The sequence below is a fragment of the Nicotiana sylvestris genome, chromosome 2 (genome assembly GCF_000393655.2).
Source record: "Nicotiana sylvestris chromosome 2, ASM39365v2, whole genome shotgun sequence".
In the NCBI taxonomy this organism is placed as follows: Eukaryota; Viridiplantae; Streptophyta; class Magnoliopsida; order Solanales; family Solanaceae; genus Nicotiana; species Nicotiana sylvestris.
Window position 1 is genome coordinate 75,495,408 of NC_091058.1, and position 10,526 is coordinate 75,505,933.

Consider the following 10,526-nt stretch of genomic DNA (forward strand, 5'->3'; position numbering starts at 1 on the left):
AATGGTGACTTTGAACACATCCGTGTTTGATGTCCCTTATCAGTTAGTAGAGTCTTTTGGGGAGTTCAAAGGTGAATCTGGGCAGCTTGTCCTGTCAACTGGGAACAACAATGAGGTTATCCAACAAAAGATAAAGGAAATGGCTATCAATTCTAAGCGGTGGCGTGAACAACAAGAGGAGGATGATGAAGAGGATTGGGGTGATGGGTTTGCTGGCTATTCATCTGAAGAAGGTGAGCAGGAGATTGATCAGGAGAGTGCAGGTGAGGAGATCGATCCTCCAATAAAGCCAAAGCCTTATGAGGCAACAACATCAAGTCCCACGACCAAATTGAACATTCATGCTCCTATTTTCATCCCCAGAAATTCTCCTACTGTTGCTATGCCAGATGCAACAGCTGGAAGGTTGGTTAGCGCTGCGGAAACATGTGCCAAGCAGGCCACTCCAGGTGTTAATACAAGTCAAATTGTGATTACACCAACACTTAAAATGTAGCAGCAACAAAATGATCTGCACGCCTCAACTAGTATGCATACTGGTGATCGCACAGCAGCAACAAAACCAAATTCTGGGCAGCGGCAACTCACAACAACTACTCCAATTATTTCGGTTGAGGAGAGACAACTACTGGATGCAATTGTAAGTACTGCTTCTCTACGTTCTTTAAGTCATACAATCTCTCGCACTGGTCGTGGGAATGTGAGCAAGAACAAATCATAAAAACAACAACAAAGTACGGCAAATATGGTTCCTGCACAAGCTGGAAATACATTGATGACTCAAGGTGTTTCTCAACACATGCCAAATCCAATTTTGGTAGGTAGAGATATATATGAAGAAGGGGAGGAAGATGATATCTTAAATCAATGCCGGGCAGAGGCATCAAGAAAAGGTGACCTATCACCTATGCATAGTGAAAAAATAAAAAAGGCACATACAAGAAAAAATAGTTGGAACGACAAGGTCAGTAATTTTTTAAATGTTAGGCGACCTCCAATGAGAGTTGTCAAACAAAAGAAGGCTGCCCCAACTACCTCAACGAGGTCCAACCGTTCAAAAAAGAAATGATGATTTTTGAATACTTTTTGAACACGGTTGAGGAAAATAACAAAGAACTGCAAATTGAAGATTTTACATGTTTGGAAAAGAAGGGACATGAACCAAATTGGTACTTCATTCTATTATACCACTTTATTTAGTATTCTCATTTGTAATATCATCACAGAGTATGTTATAAACTCTGTGATGATCATTGAATATTTGGTACTCTCCAGTTCTTATTTTTTACATGCGTGCTAGTAGGTGCGGCCTTTTCATTGCCTCAATAGGATTAGTAAGGTAAGGTTTAGCCCGGTTTGAGTTGTCTTGGTCCTATGCCTTTGGAAAAATATCCACACGGCTATGAGATTATATGCCCTCGTGAGACTTTGTCGGCAGCTACACCATGAATCCTCTACATGTGGCTACCATCATAACGCAATGTGAGGCGCATAGGAGTGATTATATAGCCAAGGCATATAGGTAACAATACCGGTGCTATTGTCCCCCTTATTTGTACTGTTCCTAATTGTTGTATTTTCTGTTCTTTTTTCTTTTTTTTATTAATAAAAAAATAGCCCTAGGCGCTTGCCTAACGGATTGCTAAAAAAAATAAAAATATACACAATGTAGACACAATTTCTACAAATACAGAAAAATAAAAAATAGGTATAGTCATGATAATGAAAATAGATTTTTTAACTAAAAAAAAAGAGAAAAAATTGTAAATACTAAAATTTTACCTTCTTCTCTAGTGACTGTTTCGGTATGTTTTTAGGAGATTTTTGAACCTTCTTCCTTTTTGAAGGTTTGACAGTAGGAGAAACTTTGACTTTTTTTTTGTAGGTTTCGGGATAATTTCTTCTTCGACGAAATCATCATCACGAGCAATTTCTTTGCCCTTCCGCTTTACTGATTTAGCAGATGTCGAAGCTTCACCAGCGTCCCTGTCATGCTTGAATTTTGTTCGCACATCTGCCCTAGCTTCACGAGGGGAAAGCTTGGACTTTATCTCTGGTTTTGCATGTGTCGATTCCACTATTTTTTTGGGTGAATCCTATGAGAAAATATCCAAATCAAAAGTAGGAATATCACCAACACTAGCTTTTTTAGGATTATTCTTTGGAAATCCTTTCTTCTTCATCATAAGGGAAGGAAATTTTAAGCTGTTACTAATTTCGTAGGTTTTTGAGAGAGAAATCAGAAAGTTTGAGAGAGATTATAAAAGATTTTTGAACAACAATGGAAGAGAGCGTTAATGGAGGGAGAGAGTATCAGAATCGTGGGGGTATGGACAGAGAAACATGGGAGGAGTGAGTTATGTACGTTAGCGAGACTATAGGAGTTAATTGATTCTCATTTAATTCCTAAAATTTATATAATTGGTAAATTATATATGCATATGTAATTAAATTGAAACTTGAGTAGGGAGGGTAATAAAGTTTCAAATAGTGTATAGGAAGGTAAAAATCCCTTATTTTTTTCTTAAAACTCCGTGCCTTGTCAAACAGGTTCACGTAAATTGAAATAGAGGAATCATTAGGTTTTCTAGTCCATTATTGACAACAATATAGTCCATATACAGTTTTTTCCCTTCAAATTTAATTAGCAAATAGTAGTAAATATTTATACTCATTCCTTATCGAGTAATACGGATATTCCTTATTTTTTCCAATAAAAGACCCACACCACACGTAGCACGATTTATTTCCGGATTTGCCCCCTCCATGTTATTCACGTTCAGTGTCATTAGAAGAAGCAAAATAACCAATTCGTTTCTTTTGTTGTTCCATATTCGTTGCTTCTTTGCTTCACGCTTATAGAATTCCCCTCCCTTTTGCTCTATATATAATCCTCCTTTCGTAACACTAAATTATTCATTCATCAAAGTTAGAAGAAAAGCTGGTGACGATCGACCTCTATTGGCATATACAAATATAAAGTTTCAGTACTGAGTATTATATATAAATCAATGGCAGTACCAGTAGTAGATGCGGAGTATAGGAACGAGATAGAGAAAGCACGAATTGAGCTTCAAAATCTTATAGTCAGCAAAAAGTACAGTGCTCGTGATCTGCTTCGTTTAGCGTACGCTTGCCAATTCTCTATTTCTTCTGCCGCCAATTCTCATATTGATGATGCAGGAAGTAGTACATCTAGTACTGATGCTAAAATAAAGACTCAAGCTGCCAATAATGATCTCAGAACAGCAATTGGTGAGCTTCATTTTTAGCCTTTAATGCCAAATTTATAGTATTCTCGTTGATAAAATCAATTTTTAGTGCAATGGTTGTTGCTTAATTGATTTCAGTTTGAAGTGTGTAACCATTTCATTTAAAAGTTTAAGCTGTTAGAGATCACACTTTTTTTGTTAGAGAGGACCTTTGTGTGCTATAATGTCACGGGGAAGTACGTAACCATCTCATCTAAAATCTTGCTAGAGAGAAAACATTTTTTTATATTTAATTATGTCGTATATGAACACTTTTGCCTGCTCGTGGATCCTTGCAGCTATTAGTTTATGTTTCGTTATGCTTACCTTTACGGAGTTTTCATTTGAAGATGAAAAGTTGATCATTCGATTCTATTCGAAAATCCCCTTGGGATTAGCAAGTTTTTTTTTTTTTTTTTTTTTTTTTTGAAAAACAAAAGTTTATCCGTGGAGGGCATGAGAAGAGGTAGAGAGCGACCTAAGAAGTATTTGAGAGAGGTGATCAGGCAGGATATGGCGAGGCTTCAGATTTCCGAGGACATGACACTTGATAGGAAGATGTGGAGGTCGAGTATTGAGGTTATAGGTCAGGAGGTAGTTGAGTCTTGCCTTTGTATTTTTGCGAGACTAGTCTGGTAGGTTTTTATTTATTTATTATTATTTTATTTGCTATTTCGCTTTTCAGTACCGGACATATTTACTAGCTATGCTTTCCATCTTTCTTCTGGATTTCATGTTGTTCCTATTCTTCATATAATTTCTGTAGTGATACTAATATTGTCTCCTTTTGTCTTTTTCTTTTCTTGAGCCGAGGGCCTTTCGGAAACAACCTCTCTGCTCTTTAGGGTAGGGGTAAGGTGTGCGTACATGCTACCCTCCCCAGTCCCTACTAGTGGGATTTTACTGGGTTGTTGTTTGTCCAAAGATAAACCAGGTGGTTCTTTTGCTAATACTAACTTATAATTAATTAATGCCTTATATATATTTTATCTGGAGTGCAGAAAATATCAAGGTCAATCACCCCACAATAACTTATCCTGACCTCTATCAGGTGAGATACTTGTTATGTTGATAATTTATAGTCCATTTTGGAGAAGGAAGGGAGCCTTAGAGCAACAATCAAGTTGTCTCAGTGTGATTTATAAGTCACAGATTCTAGCCGTATGATCAGCTTGATGCTTGCATCAGGGTAGGCTGCCAACATTTCAGAGAAGGGGCTGCTTAATTTTGTGTGATAATTAGTGGAATACCTTTTTTATTTGGGAGTGCAGCTTGCTGGGGTTGTTGCTGTTAAAGCACTTGGTGGTCCAATAATCGAATTCATCCCTGGTAGAAAGGTATGCAAAGGAAGGATAAAAAATTAATTACTTCTTTTATTTATTATAAAGTTTAAACCCATGTAAATGAACTTACTTATATTCAGTACTAACTTCCACCTTTAATTTATACTAGGATTCATCAATTTCACCAAATGAAGGGTGCCTTCCTGATGGCAAACAAGGTTGTTCAGCTGAAAAGTGTTGACTTTGCTGATCATTCATTTTACTTAAACTAATAAAGATTTGATTCAGTGCATAAATGAAGCTTTATCATTCCATTTATTTCTCTTAGCTTCGTTCTACATCTATACGGTTACATGTTGATAATCTTGGAGATGACAGTTTCTTACTTTCTTTGTGATTTGCACTAATTGCGTAGTCTTCTAAGTGTGTTCTACTTGCAACTCCATTTATTTCTTAGGAGAACTTTTGAAAAAACAAAAGCATATTCCAACTGGTGAAGCTCTTGAATATAATAAACAGTGACCGTGAACTGGATTGGATTGCTAATATTGTGAATATAGTTAAAACTGTTATCAGCAACCCTGGAGAAATTATAATATTTGATATAAATTTCTGAGTGCTCTAGGGCTCAGTGTTGTATTTCTCCGCACGTCTTATATCGCTTACTGTGTTCCTCTTTTGGACGCTTTTTTAGGTCCAAAAGAATTAAGGGACATCTTTCACAGCATCGGACTTTCTGAAGACAAGGATATAGTGGCATTATCTGCAGGCCTCAAACTGGTATTAGTATATAATATGGATCTGCATCAAGATATTGATATTTCTCACACATAAATGCAGTTTGTCTTAATTTTCCTTTAATTTTTTTGTGTGTTGCTGCAGGCTGCAAGGGCTGATTCAAAGAGCTCTGGAGTTGAGGGCCCTAAATTTGATAACTCATACTTTGTGTATGATTTACTATACATTCTGACTTCCTTTATATTTTGCCATTGATTAAAAAGAAAAATTCTCATTTTTACTTGCCCAAATGGTACTATGATCTCTCAGGAAGCTCCTCAAGCAAGATTCAGGTCTCTTGCAACTTCCCTCTGATAAAGCTCTACTTGAGGATCCAAAATTCCACAGCTATGTGCTACTTTATGAAAAGGTATTGTTAATATAGCTCATACCATGTGGATTGTCATAGTTCAATTATTGCAACACATCAGAAACTGTCATCATACAACTTGCGTCATTTAAGAAGGAAAGTAACACTATAAAACCAGCAAGACCAGCTAAGTAACTGGAGATTTTATCTTTTCATGTTTGTGATCATGTCTTTGCTTCTCTTACATGCGACATCTACCACCCTGCAACTTTTGGTCTCGTATCAGAGCTGCTATAACTCACATGGATGATAAGTCCAGCACGTCTCAACATTGATTGTTATGAAATATTGCGGACCATTATGTCCTTTTGGTGGTTTGATAAGCATAAAACCCCACATGATGGGAATGCCACTGGAATATGTTGTAACTTAGGGAGGTGTTTTACTGTGAGATTCCTGGCACTGAACCTATGGTATGACCGATCCAGGCTCTCAGATCATGAGTGACAGTGAGCAAATGAATGGAATTGCTTGTATCACGATAAAGCAACAATGCTGTTTTAGAGCTTTCTTCTAATTTAACAGTATGAACATCTACAACCTATAAAAAAACAGTATGCACATCTACTGTGGCCAAAAGAGCTGCATAATTGTTAACTTTTCTCTAGCTAAACAGTCTCACTCAAAACTTTTTCTGTAATAATTGATACTTGTTCTGTTACTTTAAACTTAATTATGTGACAGGACCAAAAGGCTTTCTTCAGGGACTACGAAGAGTCACACAAGAAGCTCTCTGAGCTTGGATTACCACATTCATCATTTTTCAGATCTACATTGGAAAAAGGCAGATCCGCATTGGAAAAAGGAACGTTAGCAGTGAAGAACACCCCGGTGGCACAAAGGGCTGTTGGAGTTGCTGTTGCAGCCGCTGTTGTAATATTCAGTTTCTTCTATCTAATCCACAGGAGGAGAGCTAGTAAGCATTCGTCACAGCAGTTCCAGTAACATTGGTGGTGAACTCAATAGAAGTAATAAATTGGAAACCAAAACTGATCACAAGAGACTGGAAACTGAATAGCTCCATGTTTCGTTATTCATTAAATAATAAATCTTGGTGTATAATCTCCTTGTTTCATCAATAACTTGAGTGTGTAATCTACTCAAACATGTTAATATAAAAATGTGTCGTTGGTATTCAGAATTCCGTTGTTCAATTATTCCTGATTGAGCAAGAATTGTTCATAGATTGCATGACATTTTGCATACCACTTGGAGAGTGACAAACCTGGTCAGAAAAGAGAACAGAAACTAAGCCAATTACATGAGAAAGAAGAAATAACTTTTTATTGAAGATTAGTTGCCATATAGGCAAAAATAAAAGATGTCTGAATTCCAAAGGCACCAAATAACAATAATTATACCCTGCCTAAAGACATTAGGGTGTTACCAACATACTGCAGACGACCTCCTTGAGGAAGTATGAGTAAAGGAGAACAAGTTTATCTCCAATGATTGTTAAAAATCAATGATCTTACTTAATTTAAAAATGCAATTAGATTACTAATCATAGTTAAAAATCAATAATGTTAGTCAGGCTCGTGGACTCATAGACAAGGTAATGTCTTGAAAAACCCTCAATCTTTTGTCAACTTTCCTTGGAGGGATTCCACTATCTTTAGGCTTGAATGTTTCTTCACTTGAGCCCAGAGCAGCAGCAATTATAGCCTCTTCAAAATCCTTGCTATCAGGCAGCAATCCTGCCCATCTATCCTCTGTTTTCTCTGGTGAAATTGACTGCTTTCTCATCTTATTCTCTGGTTCTCTGAATGTTCCCTGAGACTCTTTTCTCATAAAGTTAGCTGCATTTCCAGATCTTGTTCTTTTAAGACCTTCTGGAAACAGGGTACTCGCCGGCTCTTTCATAATCTTGGATGAATAAAATGGTGGAGCGTCGATATTGAGGTTCATATATGGTTTCAACATGCTCTTTTGCAGTGAAGGAACTATCTGGTTTGTAATGATGTTAGTAGAATTGATGTTCTCATTAGCAAATTCATCTTGAGGTTGGATTGACTTGGCATTACTACTCAAAGTGCTGCTATTATGTTCCTTGCAAGGCTGAGGCTGCCAGATAGCAGAAGAGCCCAAGAATGCATCAAATAGCTTGCTTTGTTCAATTCTATCACCACCTTTATTCATCATTTCAGACTCGAGATCACGGAGCATTTGTTGTGCTCTTTCGTAGGCCTTGAGATGGGAATCTACACCTCTAGGGCCATCTACCACTGCTGGTTTAACTCTCCGAAGTGTCTCTTTCGCTTCGCCAACTCTCCCTTGTTTCATCAAACAAATGCCCAAATTGCACATCTTGTTATTGTCTGGTGCAATTACTAGTGCTCTCCTATAAGCATCTTCTGCTTCAATGTAGTTATTTTGCTGCATCAGCGCCCACCCTAAATTCCCCTGGAAGATATATAAAAAGAATTGATTTTTATCTTATACTATTGTGTAAGACCAAAAGACTAGGAATTTAAAATGTCTCAGAATTGTGTTATTTACCAGTAATCTAGTTGCTTCTTGCTCCACAGAAACCTGAAACTTCTTCCCCTGGGATCTCGCTGTCTTGGTTCGCTTTCCATTAAAGGCCAAACCTTGTTGTATCAAAAACAACTTGTGCCTCAACAGCTTTATTTGGTCATCCAATCTCCCACATCTCTGAAGGTATCACAGTTTTACAGATTGTTATCGATAGGCAGAATTCAGAAGAAAAAATGAAAGCTTTTTGCACATTGAAAATGAAAGCAGACCTTGTATAGGTCCAACAGAATGTTGTCAAGAGCTTCTTGTGCTTGATCTGAACACCTACTTCTCAAAGATTTAATAGCTTCAACGGCTTCTTCAGCCCGATTTTGTTGCTTCATTACAATTGCCATATCTTTGAGAGCACTATCCACTCTATCTCCTGCATTTATAGCTGCCCAAAACAATGGAATTGCCCTTTCTGGATCCTTTTCTACCAACTGAAAGTAAAACATCACATCAATTCATAGTAGAACCAACCAATCAGAACAATACAACTTATAAAATGAACAGACTTTTCCTTTTAAAGGTAACGAAAGATGCATCTAAATAATGGTAGATCCACAATTTGAACTTTATGGGTTCCACTTCAATAATTTGTACTTAGTGAAGTTACGAGCCAAAGTGATTAGGTTCGGATGAACCCATATCTTACCGTATACATCCAAACGAGAATTTTCTGATAGGTTAAGACTCAAAAAGATTATATGGGGTAGCGCAAGAAAGAAGCTTACTTGAACATTTTTGGCTCGGACGTAAGGGCTGTCTCCAATGGGGACTTTGTGGGCAACGTGAAAGGATTCAGAGCGAGTTCTTGAGACTCCAAGGGGTTTAGCCGGAGAAGATGGAGCCGATTTCGTGGGTCTGAAACCTGGGGGAGCATTCCACATATCTTGCAACATTTTCTACTATTAGATTATATCTTGAATTCGCACTTGCTATGTTGCCAAGAATATGTGAAATGTGAACAGAAAATTGGCAAGAATATGTGGAGTGGAAACACCAATGGAGGGCGAGTTGAGAGGTATAAAGAGAAGAATAGAATAAAAATAGAAAAGAGGGGAGAGAGACGGACTGACAAAGTTACGAGTTGGGTCTAATTTAGGGAGAGTATTTTCGAATTATTCGACCGTTGAGGAGGTTACCGTTTTACTTACTAGCCGTTGTGTTTCTCATTATTTTTTTACGAAGATGCGCGATGCGCCATTCCCGTCTTTGTTCCCCCCTAACTTTCCGTTTATGTTTATTCGTCCTCCAAGTATACCCAGTTTCGTTTTGCCCCCTGGCTTTAATTCTACACTTAATTAGTGAAGATGGTGAAGGGTAATTTTGTTTCCTAAGATGAATGGGATTTCACTGTTTGGGAAAGTTTCCGTGCTTGGTAATAAATGAGTAAGTAATACATGTCCTTTTTAAAATTAGATTAGGCACATCCCATATGTTATGTACCCAGAGTTTAAGTTATATGCATCGACAGTATAAATAACTTTTACACGCCACTCAAAGGATATTTACACGTAAAATTGAAATAAAATTATAGGTAAACCACTTTAAAAATGTGGGACTTATGATCTTAAAAACAAAATATATTACCTGCTAAAAAAATCAAACTTGACATGAAGATGTAAATTTCCTTGGCTTAACGCTGGGAGCGCCGACATAAATCCCAGTATCCCACCATCTAAAAGAGCTAAAGTCCATTAAAAGAGCTTCCGTCTAAAGTCAATGCTCATTTTAAACACAGTGAGCTTCCATCTGAAAGAGCTTTAGTCCAAGACGTAATTCGTTACATTATTCACTGTAATTGAAGCATTTTTTTCTCTGTAAATCAGAGGCGGATTCAGAATTTGAAAGTTGCGGGTGCCACTATACATATAGTAACCAGAAAGACCAAATAGGAAGAATAGATAATTTAATTAATTTTTGGTTAATCCAGTTAGGCCTTTTATTTAAAAATACAAATAAATTCAATTTTAGTTTAACTTTTTTACGCTTGATTTACTATTACCCAGATAAAGGTACAAAAAGAAATTATCCATGAAAGTACCCATGCAATTAGAAATTTTCTTAAGGAGTAGCTTATATAATGTTTGATTTGATTAATTGATCATTATGCTTGGGTTAATCAACACTCTTCCCTCAAATTGGGTGATGAAAAAACGTTAATCAAACCCAACTTGCAAACCATCTCACTATGTAGCTGTTTTCCAAGTACCATGGTTAGTATATCTGCAATTTGATCCTTACTGGAACATATGTTGTTTTAATCATACCCTGTTATAGCTTTTCACGGATAAAGTGGCAGATAATCTTTATGTGCTTTGT

At 37.0% G+C, this 10,526-nt stretch overlaps 2 protein-coding genes and 1 long non-coding RNA gene across 3 annotated transcripts; 2 read left to right on the forward strand and 1 right to left on the reverse strand.

Annotated features, from left to right (window-relative positions):
- Positions 1 to 2,907: 2,907 nt before the first annotated feature.
- Positions 2,908 to 6,822, forward strand: LOC104243324 (L-ascorbate peroxidase 3-like). Its single transcript, XM_009798504.2, has 8 exons — positions 2,908 to 3,255; positions 4,253 to 4,302; positions 4,523 to 4,588; positions 4,704 to 4,752; positions 5,229 to 5,314; positions 5,417 to 5,481; positions 5,582 to 5,681; positions 6,366 to 6,822. Exons 1-8 carry the CDS (start codon positions 3,012 to 3,014, stop codon positions 6,624 to 6,626), a joined length of 921 nt encoding a protein of 306 aa, XP_009796806.1. The 5' UTR covers positions 2,908 to 3,011; the 3' UTR covers positions 6,627 to 6,822.
- LOC138886512 (uncharacterized) lies at positions 3,769 to 4,185 on the forward strand. The gene is made up of 2 exons (XR_011405356.1): positions 3,769 to 3,886; positions 4,060 to 4,185. It is a non-coding gene; the product is annotated as an uncharacterized lncRNA (long non-coding RNA).
- A 121-nt stretch (positions 6,823 to 6,943) lies between the features above and the next one.
- Positions 6,944 to 9,271, reverse strand: LOC104243323 (protein POLLENLESS 3-LIKE 2-like). Its single transcript, XM_009798503.2, has 4 exons — positions 8,936 to 9,271; positions 8,429 to 8,641; positions 8,181 to 8,336; positions 6,944 to 8,084 (listed from the first exon to the last, which is right to left on the reverse strand). The coding sequence occupies exons 1-4, from the start codon at positions 9,101 to 9,103 to the stop codon at positions 7,212 to 7,214; spliced, it is 1,410 nt and encodes a 469-aa protein (XP_009796805.1). The 5' UTR covers positions 9,104 to 9,271; the 3' UTR covers positions 6,944 to 7,211.
- Between the last annotated feature and the right edge of the window lie 1,255 nt (positions 9,272 to 10,526).

What these genes read in the sequence shown, in the direction of transcription:
- LOC104243324 (XM_009798504.2), top strand. Translation starts at nt 3,012, where the DNA reads ATGGCAGTACCAGTAGTAGATGCGGAGTATAGGAACGAGATAGAGAAA. An exon ending in CCTTCCTGATGGCAAACAAG is followed by an intron (nt 4,753 to 5,228) that starts GTTGTTCAGCTG and finishes ACGCTTTTTTAG; the next exon opens with GTCCAAAAGAATTAAGGGAC. An exon ending in ATGTGCTACTTTATGAAAAG is followed by an intron (nt 5,682 to 6,365) that starts GTATTGTTAATA and finishes ATTATGTGACAG; the next exon opens with GACCAAAAGGCTTTCTTCAG.
- LOC104243323 (XM_009798503.2), bottom strand. Translation starts at nt 9,103, where the DNA reads ATGTTGCAAGATATGTGGAATGCTCCCCCAGGTTTCAGACCCACGAAA. An exon ending in TCCGAGCCAAAAATGTTCAA is followed by an intron (nt 8,642 to 8,935) that starts GTAAGCTTCTTT and finishes TTTTACTTTCAG; the next exon opens with TTGGTAGAAAAGGATCCAGA. An exon ending in TTCTGTTGGACCTATACAAG is followed by an intron (nt 8,337 to 8,428) that starts GTCTGCTTTCAT and finishes TGATACCTTCAG; the next exon opens with AGATGTGGGAGATTGGATGA.